This window comes from Panthera onca, chromosome X (assembly GCF_046562875.1).
Source record: "Panthera onca isolate mPanOnc1 chromosome X, mPanOnc1 haplotype 2, whole genome shotgun sequence".
Taxonomy (NCBI): domain Eukaryota; kingdom Metazoa; phylum Chordata; class Mammalia; order Carnivora; family Felidae; genus Panthera; species Panthera onca.
Window position 1 is genome coordinate 97,940,208 of NC_138357.1, and position 19,529 is coordinate 97,959,736.

The window sequence follows — 19,529 nt, forward strand, 5'->3', positions numbered from 1 at the left end:
AAAACTGAGAACAAACTGAGGGTTGATGGGGGGTGGGAGGGAGGGGAGGGTGGGTGATGGGTATTGAGGAGGACACCTGTTGGAATGAGCACTGGGTGTTGTATGGAAACCAATTTGACAATAAGTTTCATATACAAAAAAATAAAAAAATAAATTTGAAAATATGTTAAAAATCACTTGCTGAAGAATAAACAACAGGAACTCAAAAAAAAAAAACTAGCAAGGAAAGTCATTTAAATATATGAGCAGTGCAAAATTAATACAGAGAGATATAAAGTTTGTAAACTTATGAAATAAGATTCTTGACTTTGGTAAAAGAAACAATAATTTCCATACCCAACTCCACATTTAGAGTAGGCAATTCCCTGGGACTTTATTTTTATTTATGCATGTATTTACTTTACCTTTTGGCCCCTTTTACCCATTATTTGGATTATTTAAACAAAAGTACTGCCACTGGAAGCTTTATGTTTTTTGTCATACACAAAAATGAACTTTATTAACACTTATAAACATTATGCTAGAAAATGAGGAAATAAATGGTCTTGGATAAGGAGATTATTGTAAAGATGTAGTTCTCCCCAAATTTGTCTACAGGTTTAATGTAATGGCAATCAAATGTTTACTGAGATTTCTTTGAAACTTGACAAAAAAAATTATTCTAGGTTTTTTCCATAAGGATAAACAGGTGATAAAAGGAAATAAATCATTTGAAAGATCAGGAAAAGAAAGAAATAGAATAATAAAATGTAAAACTATAGGATTTAAAATGTATAGCACTGGAATAAGACCTAAAATACAGATCTATGTAACAGAATAGATTTTGTCTGAATACAGCCTGCAAAAGTAAATAGCTACAGAATGATTATTATTATTGAATGAGAAGATGGGAAACTTGCTAATTAGATGAGGGGAATCAAATTAGATTATAATTATATAGCAAAAAAGCAAAATCTGGATGAATTAAAGGAGTAAAAGAAAAAGATGTCTATTTACATGTAACTCTTTCCCCATTACAAAGAAGAATATGTAGGTGAATTTTTTGATTGATTTCATTATGTGGGAAGACTGAAAGTGTAGAACCAATGGGAGAAATTAAAAAAAAAGAAAATGTCTCATATAATTAATGGGTAAGTAAAATTAAAATATACACAGACATATAAATAATACAAATATAATAAAGTTGCTATTTGGCATTCAGGTGATTTTCAACTTTTCAGTATTATAAACAATACAATATTTTGATTCTTTCTTTAAATGATCTCAGCAGAATTGGAACTACTGGGTCAAAAGGGGGCTAATTTCTAAGTTTCTTTATGTATTACACAAACTGCTTTTCAGAAACTATGTTGTGATTTGTATTCCTTGAAGCAGTATGTGTTCAAATTTCACCATGGTTTCAATGAAAAATAAAGACAAAAAGGAAAACAAAAACTTAGGCGGCTGTCATTTAAATCAACATCTATTTGAATAATAGTGACTATGAACATATTTGCAATCATTCTTTGGCCACCTGTACCTACTCTTTGTGAACTGTTCACATTTTTTTTTTAAATTTTTTTTTTAACGTTTATTTATTTTTGAGACAGAGAGAGACAGAGCATGAACGGGGGAGGGGCAGAGAGAGAGGGAGACGCAGAATCGGAAGCAGGCTCCAGGCTCTGAGCCATCAGCCCAGAGCCCGACGCGGGGCTCGAACTCACAGACCGCGAGATCGTGACCTGAGCTGAAGTCCGATGCTTAACCGACTGAGCCACCCAGGCGCCCCTGTTCACATTTTTTTTAATGTTACAAAGAAATTGAAAACAAAGACTTTGAAGTCAGATACAAGGAGGTTCAGCTTCACCCTTAAGCAACTGTCTTGATTTTGTGTAAGTTAATTTTTCTGAATTGTAATCACCTCAATTCAATAAGAATAACACCTACATGATGGAGCTGTATCAAATGAAATAAAATAATGAGATTTAGGATGCTGACATAAATACTACAGTACACAGAAAAAAGTCAGGAACCTATTTGTATTGGGATGCTAGTAGTAGTTGCTGATTTCAGTTAGTTTTTTGGTATTAAGATAATTCATATTTTATCATCTTTATCATAATTGTTATGATTAATTTAATGGAATTTAAAAATATTATTTAAGCAAATTAATATTTTTTAAGCTGTAGATTTTTAGGCGACTTCATTATTTCTTATGCCTTAGATATTTTCCTATTCATCAAGGTGCAAGTGGGATGATTAATATAGTGTACAAAGAGATATCCTATAATAAATTTTCAGGGAATTATTAGCTTTGTAAAGATGCAATTATTTTTCATGGTTATGAATAGCTTTAGCATACTATTTATTTTTAATTTTCCAAAACCTTCTTTGACTCACACACTTACGTATTAATTAAGTGGTATGACTTTTGACCATTCACAATCTCAAAGATAAAATATTTTACAAATTGTACTTCTATGTTATGGAATGAAAGCCGGTGAAGACGTAATGAATATATATAAAGGTTATACTATCCATGTGTTTCTATCAACTTGCTAAATTTGTATCCAAGTTTTTAATTGTATAATTATTATTAAATATGTATTAAGACAACAGACATACAATTTCATCATCTCTGAAATACAAAACCATATAGAAGGACAGAATATAATGCAGAAATCCATACCTTTTGTGTGACTCAGGCCACTAAAACTGAAAGCAGAAGTCTGCCTGAAGAACTTATCCCAGTGATGGTCAAGGATGAGATGCCTGGGCTTTTCCCGACCTAATAAAAATATAAAGAGATATTCTTCAATGTCACATTCAAAAGGAAAAATAGCAGGAGAGATTGAAAGAGAATCAAAACTCCCCTCTAGTGGGAAATTTCTCAGATAATTATTTTTCCAAGTATATTTTAAGATGACATTTAAATGCCATTTTTGAAGAACATAGCCAACATTATAAATGGCTTTCTCTATAATATTATAAAATCAACTCATACATTCTTAGAATTTTAATTTAAACTACTCAAACAATAGATATGAATGAGAGCCTGTTTGAGCCCTCTATCTAAAAATGGCTGGCAGTAGTTAATATTTACATATGCATAAATGAATATGCATTGACAGTAATTTAAACCAATAAATACAAAACCAATTACCCAAAACATACTAGCTACATAACAAGTACTTGCTTTTAGTGCTACCATATATAAAAGATAAAAATTTCTGTCGGCACAAGCATTTATATATAATTTTAAATACACTGTCCTTGGAAAGAAATGTGAGTGCATGATATAACCCCCATGAAGAGGATTTTTGTAACACTTGGTAAAATTGTAAATTTATTCACCATTTTGCCCATCAATACTACTTACAGAAATACACCTTAAATACACATCTCAAACATGAAACAATATACACGTAGGGGCATTATTTGTATAGCAATACGTACTGGGGCATTACTTATATATATATGAGTATATATATGTATATATATATGTGTATATATGTATATATATATGTATATATATATGTGTATATATGTATATATATATGTATATCATGTATATTTTTATACAGCAAATTATTAGATACTCCTTTATCCCTACTTTCATTTTGTTTTGCTCTTCAATAAAACTATTGGTGTCTGGAAAAGAATCCACTTATATCTAAACATTTGAATAAAATCACTAACACTGCATTTAAATTTGAATTTAGCAAAAAGAGTGAATAATCTCAAGACTATAGCTATTTTAGTTGAAAAGAAATCAAAACAGCTATATTATATGCATTGACTACTGCGTCATTCATTTATGTAACTTTTAGGTATATAATCTGTAAGTGATATTTCACAAATAGAATACCACAATGTATATATGTTTTTGTGTATGTATATTACAGATCTAGTAGTTTTGAAATGTGCATATGACAGTTTTCTGCACAAAACAGATGATCAGTATATAATCAGTGACTGAATATTCAATTCCTGCTCTACCAACATATGCCAGCACTGAAATACTCATTTAGGTAGGAATAAAGCTATGAGTGGATATAACCCCTGCCATCAACAAGCACAAATTAGCAGGTCTGGAATGTGGTTATATGAGCAAGGGCACACACATACAAATAATGGAGATGTGTCCTTAAATTCCTAATAGGTACATCAGGCCCTAATTTGTAATGTGTTGACTCAAACCCACCCATGGCTACCTTTCCTTTTTCCACCTTTATTCCTGGCTAAATAGGGTGGAACCTTGACAGCAGGGGCTGGAGTGGAGGGCATTATTATTGATCAGAGAGGATTGTGGGAACTGAGTCCACTGATACCAGTCACTGAGCAAGGGTACATGTCGAGGCTGATCAAGGAGGCCAACACAGGAAGTCCAAGCATGTATTGATGAGGCAGAACCAGGGTCTGATGGCAGAGTTAAAAAGAGAAAGGAGAGATCTGAGGAGCTGAGAAAATGTGAAAGGAGTGGCAGTCAGAGGTATTTCCTGAGGTCCTTTGATTGGATGAAGGGAGGCCTCTTTACTGAGATCTTAAGGGGAAGAAGCAAAAAGAGAGGCAAGTGCAATTCTTTACAGCCTTATCAGTATGGGGCTTTATAAGCACCATCTGTAAGCAGACAACTTAGAATGCCAGTTAGGTGGCCCTGGAGAAGATAGCTAGACGTGATGAGTTCAAGACACTGTTCAATCACTGACTCACTGCATGGTTTTGGGAAATTTCTAAGCCTCAGGTTCCATATCTGAGAAGTCTCCAAGAGTCTTTTTTTAAAGATTGGGTATAGTCACATTTACAGAGCTCAAGCCTGGTACAAAGTGAGTGTATAACAAATGCGAGTGCCCTAGGTTATTTGAAGCTTTTGTGAAGTAGTATCCTGCTCCTCATGGGACTCATTAACGGTCTGTTTTGGAGATGTCTCTACTATTCTCTTAGCGTTTAGGCCATCTCCTCTCTAGCCTCCCTATCCCATCCATTTAAATGCATCCCATTTAAAGGTTGCATGAAGTAAGATATGAATAGACCCCTGAAATATAATCTTTTCAACACCTTGCCTTGTGTAATGTTCAACTGAAAAAAACTTAGAGACAGGGCGCCTGGGTGGCTCAGTCGGTTAAATGTCCAACTTTGGCTCAAGTCATGATCATGATCATGATCAAGTCATGATCACAGTTTGTGGGTTCAAGCCCTGCATCAGGCTCTGTGCTGGCAGCTCAGAGCCTGGAGCCTGCTTCAGACTCTGTGTCTCCCTCCCTGTCTGCTCCTTCCCCACTCGCACTCTCTCCCTCCAAAATAAATAAACATTAATTTTTTTTTTAAAAAAAGCTTACACACAACACACAATAGAATTAAAAAATTAAATAGAATTTAATGAAATAGAATAAAAGATTCTTAAATGTCAAAGGGCAGCATTTCTGAAATAAGTTATTAAAATGGAAATAGCTAAAATCTCAGCAGATGAAAAGACATTAGACAATTGGCAATATAAAAGTTTGAGAATGAGTTTGCAATTCTAAAAACATTGCCTTCTTGGAAAAACAGTGCATTCTGAAAGATATCTTTTCCTATATATCTTGTATATCTATTATATCTATCTATCTATCTATCTATCTATCTTTCTATTGAAAGAGAAATCAGGAACGCTGGATCTGAAATAGTGTGAGACTTCTCTCACTCAGCAACCACCAACTTGGTGTTATGAGTCTTGCTACCAACTTCTGTAAGGGGATTCTGTGAATTCTGTAGCATCTGTAGAAACGATGATCTCTTCTTTTGAAAGATAGCAAGGGATTGCACAGTCCTTTCATGAAATAATTTTAAGATATTTGCAAATATTTAAATTAGAAGGTCTTAATTTAGTACCCTTTAAAATTAGTATATTTGGCATACATGTTAAATATTTTTACCCTTATTGTCAGTCATGTTTTCTTGTGGTCCCTTCAATAATTCAAGCCAAATTATGAGGCCCAGTCGCCAAGAATATGAATATAAGACACGAACATGGTGGCTAGAAAAAAAACAGAACCCACAACAGAAAGAAGGAAGAGGTTATGACAGAGAGAGAGAGAGAGACAGAGACAGAGACAGGGAGAGACAGAGATATATATAGAGAGAGAGGGACTTCAGTACTGAGAAAAGGAAAGGAGAAATATTTTCATAAAGGAAGGGGTGAAAGTGAAAAAAGGAAAGATACCAGAGGTTGGTGTCATTCTTGGTCCCTGGTCTCCTCAGGTTGAAGGAAGGGGGAGTATCTGAGGGTCTAAACATTTACTCAAGAGAGAGCAAGTTTATTAAAAATACTGTTTTAAAATACAAACCGGGTGGCTCAGTTGGTTGACTGTCTGACCTTTGGTTTTGGCTCAGGCTGTGATCTCAAGGTTTGTAGGTTCAAGCCCTGCATCGGGATTTGCACTGACAGTGCAGAGCCTGCTTGGAATTCTCTCCCTCTCTTTCTCTCCCTCTCCAGTTAGTGATCTTGCTCTCTCTCCCAGAATTAATAAATACATATTTAAAAAAAATACAAAAGACTAATAAGTCTTTCATTGTCAAGCTTACTGTTTTTTCCTGTTATATATCAAAAGTGTTTCAGACCAATTAAAGAAAAAAAAAACAAGCCACAAATTACTTCATAATTTATTCAAAAAAATTTTATGTTTATTTATTTTTGAGAGAGAGAGAGACAGACAGACAGATAGACAGAACCTGAGCGGGGGAGGGGCAGAGAGAGTGAGGGAGACACAGAATCTGAAGGAGGCTCCAGGCTCTGAGCTGGCAGCACAGAGCCCGATGCCGGGCTCGAACTCACGGATCGTGAGATCATGACCAGAAGTCAGACAGTTAACCTACTGAGCCACCCAGGCACCCTACATAATTTATTTTTTAATGTTAACAATCTTGATCCAATATGTTTTTATAACATTCACATCCTTCTGAAGTGATTTGCCTGCAATTGTCTCGAAAATTCCATTTCTTGGACAGATCCATTTATCAGCCTTGTATGTTGTTCCCACACCAGGAATTCCGAACCCCAGAAGTGGTACCAACTTCAGAACGGTATTTTCTTGGTGCCTAGCTAAATTTGTAGTTTCTAATCCCAGACAAATGCCTTTTGTATTTTAATTTTGTCAGCTCCACCCTCCATTCCCTGCAGCAATTACTTTAAATCACTGTGCTACTCTTCAAATCTACTCTGTCACTGATCGGCAGATAAAAATATAAATGTAACCACACTTAATTCCAAAGCCCCTCTAGCACCCTAACAATTTATCTACAGCCACGTTTGTTTTACCCTATCTCCACCTGTCCAAAGGTAGAAACGCCTCTCTTGTTCAAGGCTATTCCTTCTCCTTCAAGTCTGATCCCGGTCCTCCCAGAGCCATACCCATCAGTTAAGCCCTACCTCTTTTACAGCTTTAACTTCTGCTCAAGCCTGTCTTCTTCTTTCTGCCTATACAAATGCTCATGTCTTCCATATTAAAATGCTGACTTCCTTGAGTCTATAATCAACTTTTTTTTTTTAAGAAAACTTTTTAAAAAAGTGTTTATTTTTGAGAGAGAGAGAGAGAGAGAGAGAGAGAGAGAGCATGTGCAGGAGGGGCAGAGAGGGAGAGAGAGGATTTGAAGTGGGCTCCACACTGATAGCAGAGCACCCGATGCAGGGGTTGAACTCAAACTGCAAGATCATGACCTGAGCAGAAGTCGGACGCTTAACTGACTGAGCCGCCCAGGCGCCCCTACAACCACCTTTTGCTAAATACTGACGTGTCTCTCCTTCTCATCACAGCCAAGGTCTTCACAAGACGATTGTACATTAGATGACAGTATGTTCTTAATTTTTACTTAATTATTTTATACCAAGAGCAGGAGGAGGTGATCAGGAAAGACAAAAACTTCAACAAGTAAACGATGCTGTTCAGCTTCAGCATTAATCAAAAAATAGTAATTTGCATTCATGATAAAATACAATCTGCCTCTGTCAGATTGATGGAGATTAAGGAGAATGCTACTAGTCAGGGTTTACAAGGTTCAGGAAAAGAGGGAATGTCTGTAATTGACTCCTCGTAGGAGCATGAATTGCAACAGTATAACCATCCTGGAGAGTAACTTGGTTATTTATATCAAAAACCTTAACATGTATGCATTCCTTTTGGCCTAACAATTGAGCTACATAAAATGAATTATGCCAGCAGTAGTAGTGTTAGTCGATGTAGTAATAATATTTGAAAAGATAAAATTAGTAATGTCCAATATTAGATTTAAAATGTGCTTCAGAAAACTCATAAAGAGTTGGTTTCAATTTCAGAACCTCATTATTTGGTCTTTTAATAAAAAGTGACGAGAAACTCTACAAGATCTAACTTAAAAACGTGTATTTGTAATATGACATGGAAAAAAACCCCAAGTTTTGTTAGACCCAGAATTTAACCCAAATATGCTATTTATAAAGAAAAGAGGGTGCACCCATTGTGGAACACAGTGTGAAGTTTCCTCAAAAAGTTAAAAATAGAACTACCCTATGATCCGCTATAATCGCACTACTGGGTATTTACCAAAAAAATACAAAACCACTAATTCAAAGGGATACTTGCACCCCTATGTTTATATGATGATGATACTGAGTGATATATGAAATTACTGAATCACTATCTTGTGCATCTGAAACTAAGAGAACACTGTATGTTAACTATATGGGAATTAAAATTTTTAAGAAGGAAGAAAAGCGGGAAATGAAACAAAATCAGAATACTAGAATTTCTAAAAACTTTTAAGGAATAAGCATTGGCATAGTTGAGTCAGGTCATAAAAAATCTTACAAATCTACTAATTTACATATTTGGTTTTACAGATTAAATTGGAAGAAATTGACTTGGTACAGAGATTTCTAATTTCCTTTTTTTAAAATTTTTTTAAATGAAGCAGGCTCCAGGCTCTGAGCTGTTAGCACAGAGCCTAATGTGGGGCTTGAACTCATGAGCTGTGAGATCATGACCTGAGCCGAAATCTACACTTAACTGACTGAGCCACCCAGGCGCCCCTAGACTTCTAATTTCTGATTCTGGCTCCACCATTTGTAAGCTGTGATTTCAGCCAAGATACTTCATCTCTCACATCTTGTTTTCTCTTTTACAAAATGATGGTGTTGAAACAGCTAATGGATTCCTAAAGTGTCCATTATCTCTAAAATGCTTGTTTTCTGTGATAAAACAGGTTTCATTAATAATTACAAAATAACATACGTAATATATATTTAAAAAAACTTACTTGTTAGTATGATATCGATTAGAACATCTTCCTTGGTGGGATTTTGGAAAGTTATAACAACAGATGATTGAAGACTGAGGTATGCGGTCATTCTTTTTATGTCTATAGGCTGGGGGAATAGTCCTATTCCAGAGAGGAAGAATCTCCATTCTGTAAACTGTTTAAAGATAAACATTCATGATACATATATCCTAATCATGTACATTTTATTTGCAACACTTAGTAAATGTAATATGCATAAAAATCTTGGCAGGTAAGAGACATTTTGTTGTTAATATTAATATGCAGTTATATTTTTCCTTTCTTTTCCAAATTCTTTTTGATTTCACTGAAATTTCAGTGTATTTCTACACTTAAAAAAAGGGGCAAAAGACCCATACTCAAAATATTAAACATATTTCTATGCATAAAAGGTTATTTATAGCAACATAAAAGAGAAATCTTAATGAAAACCTTGCATTTCTATTCAAGGTTTTTTAAGAAATCAATTTGTCTAGCAAACTGGATACTAAATACTGCATCAAGTTTCCAAAATCTTAGGGTGAATTTCAAATGAAATTCAGATAGTTATCACATGAAGGCAAAGATGGCGAGGCACAGATTGAAGCCCCATTAAAAGGAAGTGTGCACAATTGCATGCCATATTATTTATCCCCACCGTCTAGTACAGTGTACGTTCTGGTAGGACAAGATAGGGGAGAAGAGCTCAAAAATTACGTGAAGGAGATCACACGTAGCCATTGTTCTTATCTGGGTTTCGTAAGCCTGCAAAGCACTGTTTGAAAATGTTCCCTTTGTGTTCATTTAGAATGAAAGTCTCGAGAGTACAGCAGACTCTGACTCAGTTCTCTGCACTGAATACTTTGCTAATGTTACAGATGAATAAGGAGGTCACTAAATGAAAACCAACACAAAATAACCTACTTTATAATGTATTAAACTACATAGATGTGTCCAAGCCTAAATTCCAACAAAAGAGGGAAACTTTTAAGACTGTTTCGAACGAGGATAGGTGATGAAGTAAATCCATAAAATGCTGTGTCTGCATAGGAAGGATTAAAGGGAAGTTTTACCTACATATATATTCAGATGACTGCATTACTGTTAGTTAGACATTTCACTAACAACATACAAGTACACTATGTTTTCACTTATGATGTCCTTCCTTGATTACACACAACTGAATGACTGGGATTAAGCATCAGGGTTCAATTACATTAACAACTGTTTTACATAAATTACTTACTTCTTTTGGCTACTCGATAAAATTCAATCCTGAAGGACAGAAATAAAGTTACTTTAAACCACTGGGAGTGAACCAAACTACAAAAACAAGGAGGCCAATGTCAATGTGTTCATGTTTTGCCATATGGCCTGGAATACTGGAGCTTCTAAATTAAACCATATCCCATATTACTGAACGCTAGTATCCAACAACTGCTCTGGCATTGCTTAAATTATCCCCTTGGGTTCAGGGAGGGGAAACTAAAGAGTATCCAAATGAACATGTGCATTAAAAAATAGTGACATATTTAGCCCATCTTTATCTCTAACTTTTTTGAAAGAAGACACAGCAAACCCTTTAAAGATCCAATTCCCATGTTTCTGAAAGATAATTAGCGGAGGTAAAAGATAGCAAATCTCGCTTACACACTAAGCAGAGCTCAAGGACAATACAGCCTCCTAAGAATTAACAAAGTTTTCATAGACACAGGCTGCAAGAATCACAGATTCATGCTGGGTAATCAAACCAGTCTGACTTTATGTCTTCTTTCATTTTTGCTATTCTGACCTCTAGATACAGCAAGTCACACGATCAAATATGAATGAAATAATGGCAACTATGTGAAAATAAAATTAAAACAACTGAAAACCAAGAAAGAAAATCTAAGAACATCCGTCTGGTCTCTAAGAGAAGGCCTGATTGCCAGGTTTGCAGCCTACTATTGTTGCTCTTATTCTGTTACACTGTAACACAATCTCATTTAGAGACTCTGGTAGCATAAAGTAGTGAAGTCCTAGGCAAAGTAACCTCAGGATTCAAAATGCGCACAAACAACTTTAGAGCGAAGTTAGAGTTTTACAAAGCAGGGGCTCTTTACCTGGCTCCAAACCGGAAATGAATGAAATAAATGATAAACTATAGCCACTTCCTTTAGTTCAACAAGGACAAATGATCAGAAATAGTTCAAATTTATCATATAAGGACTGACATTTGTAGACTTTAGATTAAGCAGCTACTCATTTGTGTGTGCCAGGTCAACTACATAAGAGAGGGATAGAAACCTACATTAGTGTTTCCCTAATGGTTAAAAGTTACTGTGTACTCTTAGAAAAGTAAAACCTTTAACTTTATTTTTAAAAATATCTTCTTTAGATGGCTACATATAAATAATACCATATACCATATTTCCAGAAGTTCATTCAATTAATACTTTCCAAGAAACTGTTTTTGCTGGCTAAGGACGCTGTGTGGATGAATTAGATAAAAGAGGAAGTCCCGAATGATTCAGGGATAAAATGAAAAAGAATGGCAAAGAAAATAAAAAGGAAAGGCAAGAAAAATCTTAACAAGGCAGCACATTGAAAAAGTTGAAGGGGTCTGCATCTGGGAGCTGAAAGGATAAATGAATTATTGATTTAAATCTAACCACAGGTAAATCTTTGGAGATGTGCTACAACTTCGAAGGAGATGCTCAGGGTGACTGAAATCAAGCACCAGTGTTAATCTGAGTTACAAAAGTTGTGTTGATTACATACTTGTTTAAGTTCTTTTGTGTTTGATACAGAATTTCACGGGGTGCCTGGTTGGCTCAGTGGGTTAAGAGTCCGAGTTGGGTTCAGGTCATGATCTCATGGTTCACGAGTTCGAGCCCTGCGTCGGGCTCTGTGCTGACAGCTCAAAGCCTGAACCCTCCTTCAGAGTCTGTGTCTCCCTCTCTCTCTGCCCCTCCCCCACTTGTTCTCTGTCTCTGTCTCTCAAAAATAATTACATTAAAAAAATTAAAAACAAAAGAATTTGACATTCAATTTCTAGGCTAGGATTTTCTAAAGCTGAGATGGAGAACTGGAGAACTGAAAGTAGAGTTGCACTGCTGATGTGTCAGACTCTTTGAATTGATACAATTTCCACCAGAAATGCAAACAACTAAATTGTCCCTAACGATTAAGATGAAGGGGCCAGGCCCACTATGAAGCAATGATTTAAAAGATCTGCCTTGTGGGGTGCCTGGATGGCTCAGTTGGTTAAGTGTCCAGCTCTTGGTTTTGGCTCGGGTCATGATCTCATGGTTTGTGTGTTCAAGCCCTGCATTGGGCTCTTTGCTGAGAGAGAGAGAGAAACACAGCATGAGCGGGGGAGGGACAGACAGAAAGGGAGACACAGAATCTGAAGCAGACTCCAGGATCCAAGCTGTCAGCACAGAGCCCGACGTGGGGCTCCAAGCCACGAACTGTGAGATCATGACCTGAGCCGAAGTTGGACGCTTAAATAACTGAGCCATCCAGGCGCCCCTGAAAGTAGCTTCTTTAGACACCTCCACATGCACAATGTATACTGCATTTCCAAAAGTTCATTTAATTAATAATTTACAATGCACTTGTTTCACTTGCAAAAAATGTGAAATGAATGAATTACATTTACTTATTTATTGATTTTGAAATTTAATTGACTTTACTTGGTCCAAGAATACTTTGTCATACCTGAGCACAGTGGAAGATGATAGAAGCCTGATGACCAGTTCTTCCAAGAGCAGAAGGACAGAAATGAACAGATACCTCTTTGGTGGAGTGAGGAGGTATGGTCAGCTGTGTAAATTCAGAGAGAAAAAGAAAGAGAAAGAAAAATCGATACTTTTATTTGAGTCAGCACCTTTGCATGCTAGGTATATGCCAGACTGATATTCACGTGATTAGTGTGTTACCTTGTACACGTTATCCGTTCCCAGTATGCCTGCTTGGGGCATACTGGTATAACAGCCATGGTAAACAGTGTTTAGTGGTATTTGCACCATGTTCTTCTCCCAGACAATGACCACATGGAGTCACTTGCTCTATACGAGGAAATCAGGATTAGGTTTTAAAGCTGAGTAAGAACCCTGAATAGTAGAAATATTTAAGAACCCATAGCTTATTGATCATCCCGATACATGTTAAACCTCTGGAAACCTAACTTGTAGCTTTGGCGATGTCAAACGAAATGAACTGATTCTAAGCATAGATGTAAGGAAGGCTTCTTTAGTGTACAATGAAGTGTTCCTTTTTGTCCGATCACATTCACATTCCAGGTGTGACCTGTTAGAATAACTTGAGTCTGAACAGTATTAGAATGAGTCACCTCTTTAGAGATTGTGAAAGCCAGCAAGTCCATCACAATATAATAAGGATTTGAGTACCTGGGTAATCAGAATGCTATACCGTGAATAATATAATATCTAACATCAACACTTACAGAATGATAAAATGAGAGGGCACATGTCTGAAAAGTAAGTTTATTTTTTTCACTACCGTATTTTGCCAGATAACTTTTGAAAATGTAAAACTGTAAAATAGCAGTGACATTCAAATCCTTGTAGAAGGTAGTACTTAGTGCTTAATAATAATGTTCTGATCATGACCATGAAATACAAATATAAACACAAACTTAATTTTATATTTAGAACAGAGGCAGCTCCTTACTAGATATATGTATGGTTTATCTACAGCAAATATTTATATCTTAGGTTGCTCTCCCTCTGACGGTTAATCACTTAAGTTCATGCACACATAAGGAATATAAATTAATTTCAATATCAACTTTAGTAAAAAAAATAAGAGGGGCGCCTGGGTGGCTTGGTCGGTTAAGCGTCTGACTTCGGCTCAGGTCATGATCTCCCGGTCCGTGAGTTCGAGCCCCGCGTCGGGCTCTGTGCTGACAGCTCAGAGCCTGGAGCCTGTTTCAGTTCTGTGTCTCCCTCTCTCTCTGCCCCTCCCCTGTTCATGCTCTGTCTCTCTCTGTCTCAAAAATAAATAAACATTAAAAAAAAATTAAAAAAAAAATAAGAAAAGTTGTATTTCATATTTTCTTTCAATTTAACAAATATGAAAAAAGTTCTCTCTCTCTATATATACATATATATGTATAATATATATATATAAAATCATCTATTTCATTGGAAAAATTATATAGTACTACATTAACTTGGATTTTAATTCTAGTTCTACCACTTACTGACCACATGGGTTTTTTTTTAGCCTCTCTGGCCTCAGATTCCTCTTCACTAAATATATGTCAGAAGCATGCGGTGAAGATAGAGGTAGTGTATACAACCAAGCAGTAACTCAATAAAATTCCCTTATTTCCACCTGAAATTCACTGAAAAATCCCATGTTACAAGAAGGAAAGATAAACACCACTGGTTGGAATTTATCTGCAGCAAATATACTGGCTTAGTATACTGGGATATAGACAATATATTAAATATAGGACCTTTGTGAAACTTAAAAACATTTAATTACAAACAAGTGTCATCACGATAACTGATGCCAATACCTGAGCTTACACTGGATCTTAATTCAAGAGAGAAAGATAATTGAGGCAGGTGAATAAACTCAAATTTGGACAGAATACTAGATAATGTGGGAGATTAATTACACTATTAAGAAATATAATCTGAAGTATTTAGTGTTGAAATAGCACAATGCCTACAACTTACCTTCAGACTGAACATTAAGAAATGTACGAGAAAGAGAGAGAGAAAAATATAGCAAGTCATTAATATAAGAACCAAGGTAGAAGGTGTAAGTTTGTGCATTGTATTAGTCTTTCAACTTCTCTATACGTTTGAAAATTTTTATAATATATAGTTGAAGGGAAACAAGTTTTTTATATCATTATTTACCTTGATAATAAGTCCATGCTTACTTATTGAAGCATTTATGAGTAGTCATCAATATTTTAAAATCTTTACTTATGTAAACACGAATTCTATGCAACCAAGCCAAGAATAAAGTTAGATATGTGTGTGGGTGTGTGTCTCCCTTTCTAGTATATAGTTATATGTACTATATGTATTATATAGTATATATATATTATAGTTACCACTAATATGTGCTCCTATTTGTTCTATGATATATAGTAGTATTTTTCTCATCTATAAATTTATTTTTGAGTTGTTTCCCAGTATTCAAGTTAAGTACATATTCAGGGCTCATGAATATTTTATAAGTGTATAAAAGAATGAACATACTAGAAACATGGTTAAAATGTTAAAGAAGGAGATGCCTGGATGGCTTACTCAGTTAAGCATCTGACTCTTGATTTTGGCTCAGGACATGATCTCACAATTCATGAGTTCGAGCCCCGTGTCAGGCTATGTGCTGACAGCATGGAGCCTGCTTGGGATTCTCTCTCTCTCTCTCTCTCTCTCTCTCTCTCTCTCTCTCTCTCTCAAAATAAACAAATAAACATTTTAAAATGTTAAAGCAGAAGCTATATGCTTCATTATGCAATATACTGCATTTGTTTTCCCCCGGACTAAAGTTTATATTCTTCTGCAAAAACAATGATATAAAAGATATAAGAAGCACCACTTTCTAATGAGAAATTTCAGTTATTTGTAAACTATATCCTGACCACCATATTCTGGCTAATTTATGGAGAATATAGTGTTAAGTGATATAAGCATGTGTGTATAGTTATTCTGAGATTAAACTACATACAATTTTAGCAATACCATACTTAGTGATATCTCATTTGACACACTATGGCAGTTAAGAACTAATTTCATATCGTGGTATTATTAGCCGGTAACCAGTGATTTACAAGAGACAGGTATTAAGATATAAATGAAATCACATAGATTTCTTAAACAATCATTAAACAGCAAAGAGTAAAAGCCTTTACTTAAATACCATATCTACTTAGTAGGGCTTCATGATTTAGTGTGAGATCCTCTGAAGAAAATAATGTATCACAATTATCATTTTGAAGTTTACCTGAAAACACGGTTTTGGTATTCACTGTACATATTTGGTATCATATGTTTGTAAACAAAGATATTGCTGCTAAACCTTTAGATTTTGTTTTGTTACTTGTGGGAGGAGAAAAGTGACTGGGGCCCACTGACTGGTTCTAGTCGCTGCTAGGGATCAAGGAATGAGAAAATGGGATAGAGAAAGGAGAGAGGGTAAGAGCTGTTCACACTGTTTACCAGTGGGGGAGGGGAGGTGGGCAGGAACTCAAGAAGGACTGGAAGGCTGCCTCCTGGCGACCCTGGAAACACAGGACTGCTGAGTCAAAATCATACTGCTAGGAAATTATTTCCAAATCTGATTCCTAAAATGGTCAAAAATAAAGCACAACCAGTTTATTTAGAGTTCAGTGATCATGACTATGACTCTAGCATAGAGAATTTTAAAATTTTAGATGGACACGATATTGGTTTTTTTTGATAAATTAAAATTAGGGGGGATATATATGTATATAAATTCTATTTTTAAATTTTAAGCACTTAAAACCTTATGAATAAATCAAATTCTAATATTCCATGGTGTCCCAAACTCAGTATTGGAAAATGCTCTAGTAGTGGTAGGTAACTTGGCTTTCCAAATATACTTACCACTGATCCGTGAACATCCAAGACAAAATTTTCAGGATTACTGTTTGTTGCTTGCAATTCTAAGGTTTCGTGTGTGGGATTAACTAAAGAAATCATCTGAGCCATGCACCTGGGAGGAGACACAAAGCCAGTAAACTTGTTCAATGATAATTTTATAAACTTGATGACTATTAATGGGTTGAACTGCATACCCAAAAAAGATATATTTAAGTTCTCACTCCCAATAACTCAGAATGTGACCTGATCTGGAAATAGGGTCACTGCAGGTATAATTAGGTAAGATGTGATCATACTGGAGTAGGGTGGCCCTTAATACACTATGACTGGTGTCCTTATAAGAAGATAATGTGAAGACACATGAGAAAATGGCCATATAGCAATGGAGGTGGAGATTACAGTGATGCGCCCCTACATCAAGGAATACCAAAGATTTCTGGTAAGTGCCAGAAGCCACAGATGAAAGAAGGATTCTCTCTTATTGGTTTCAGGGGGAACATGGTTCTGCTGAAAACCCTGAATTCAAATTTCTAGCCTCCAGAACTGTGAGACAATACATTTATGTTGTTTTAATCTACCCAGCGGGTGGTACTTGTTATGACAGGCCTAGAAAACTAACATAATAACTTGTGTGAGTTTCAAAATAAGAATAATCATATATGAACTAATGACATTTTGCTAAATTAGTCCCTGATTTTCTATTTTTGAGACCAAATGTTATTCCACCCTGGGTATTGGAATATATCCCAGTTTTAGGAGCAATATTTACTCATTATTTTATAACTGTTAAATTCAGCCAAAAAAGTTAACATAGTCTAGACATAATAACAAAGAGTAAAAAATTCACAAAGTTCTGTCCATTACATTGAAAAGATCCAGACTAATGATGAGTAAATGCCCTCTCCCCAGAAATGTGGCTGATATTTATGCTAAAAGCAAAGAATAATCAAGAGCGTTCATAATTCTCACCCCACTATCATTTTTAATACCTTTTGATGTATAGCATGAAAATTGTCTTCTTGCAAAAATGCAAATCAAACCACACTGGGATACCACCTCAAACCTGTTAGGATGGCTGTTATTAAAAAAAAATAGTATGTGTAGGCAAGGATGTAGAGAAAATGGAATAGTGGTCCACTGATGATGGGAATGTAAACTGGTACAGCCACTATGGCAAACAATGGGGGGGGGGTTCTCAAAAAATTAAAAAATAAAACTACTATATGATCCAAAAATACCACTTTGGACTATATTTCCAAAATAAATTAAATCAGTATATTAAAAAGATATCTGCATTTCCATGGTAATTGCAGCATTATTCACAATAGCCAAGATATGGAAATAACCTAAATGTTCTTCCACAGAGGAACAGATAAATAAAATGTGATATATACAATGGAATATTATCCAAACGTAAAAAAGAAGGAAATCCTGACATTTGTGACAACATGGATGATCCTAGAGGACATTATGCAAAGTGAAATAAGTCAGAGAAAGACGAATGCAGTGTGATCTCATTTATACGTGGAATCTAAAACAGTGAAAAATAGTCTTGTGGGAATTAACATCAATTTCACTGCAAAGATTAATATAACTTGATGACATCTGAAATGGGCAAAGGTGCAAAAAGTAAGAGAGGTGTATGTAGCCTGTGATTGCCAGTGGACCAAGGGGCAAATATGTAAACTAAAGAGGTACTTGATTCATTGTTCATCCAGAAAAATGTTTTCAAAGGAACTGAATCTAATAAACCTTTTTTTAATTGCTAGTTTTCCCAATAATGAGAAATGAAGTTTATAATTATAAATGTGTATACTGAGGATTGTTTTTTTTTTTTTTTTAGTGCTTATTTATTTTTGAGAGAGAGAGAGACAGAGTGCGAGCAGGAGAGGGGCAGAGAGGGGGAGACAGAGAATCCCCAAAGCAGGTTCCAGGCTCTGAGCTGTCAGCACAGAGCCCAACGCGAGGCTCGAACTCAGGAACTGTGAGATCATGACTTGAACTGAAGTCGGACACTTAACCGACTGAGTCACCCAGGCACCCCAATATACTGAGGATTGTTGATGCACATATTATTTAGGGACAGAATTAAATTTCTTGAGTTAAAACATTGTTATAGTTTTTCCTTGGGTTCCATATTCCTCATAATAAAATATTTTGTTATCAAGATGGTTTCAAACTTGTTAATACAGAATAACAAGAGAAAACTAAAATAATATTACCTGTCAAATCAATGAAAAACAAGAAGGTAATTTTCTTAAATGTTGATTTATTTATTTTTGAGTGAGAGTGTGAGTGGGGAAGGGGCAGAGACAGAGGAAGACAGAGAATCTCAAGCAGGCTCCATGCTGTCAGCAGAGAGCCTGATGCAGGACTCAAGCTCATGAACTTTGAGATCATGACATGAGCCAAAACCAAGTCAGATGCTTAAGTGACTGAGCCACCAGGTGCCCCAACGAGAAGGTAATTTTAATGTGAACCAACTGGTAGCACCTTAAAAACCATTTCCAGAATGAAGTGTACATGTGAACTCTGCATTATTTTTTTGACTTCTTATGAGTCTTAACCTCTTTTAAAATAAAAAGACACTTAAAAAAAAAAAGACAGTGCCAAATGCTGGGGATGAGAAACTATTGTGAACCACGGAGAAGAATGAACTTTCTATAAAATAATAAAACAAAAAAT

General features: G+C 35.5%; 1 protein-coding gene across 1 annotated transcript in view; it reads right to left on the reverse strand.

The window, feature by feature from the left end:
• Nucleotides 1–19,529, reverse strand: part of CFAP47 (cilia and flagella associated protein 47) — a 544,336-nt gene that overhangs the window by 100,379 nt on the left and 424,428 nt on the right. Inside the window, exons 55-58 of the mRNA XM_081794138.1 lie at nucleotides 16,848–16,956; nucleotides 12,952–13,056; nucleotides 9,250–9,406; nucleotides 2,669–2,767 (exon numbers count right to left, since the gene is read on the reverse strand). Of these exons, the coding sequence (XP_081650264.1) occupies nucleotides 2,669–2,767; nucleotides 9,250–9,406; nucleotides 12,952–13,056; nucleotides 16,848–16,956 (470 nt within the window). The remainder of the gene's footprint in view (nucleotides 1–2,668; nucleotides 2,768–9,249; nucleotides 9,407–12,951; nucleotides 13,057–16,847; nucleotides 16,957–19,529) is intronic.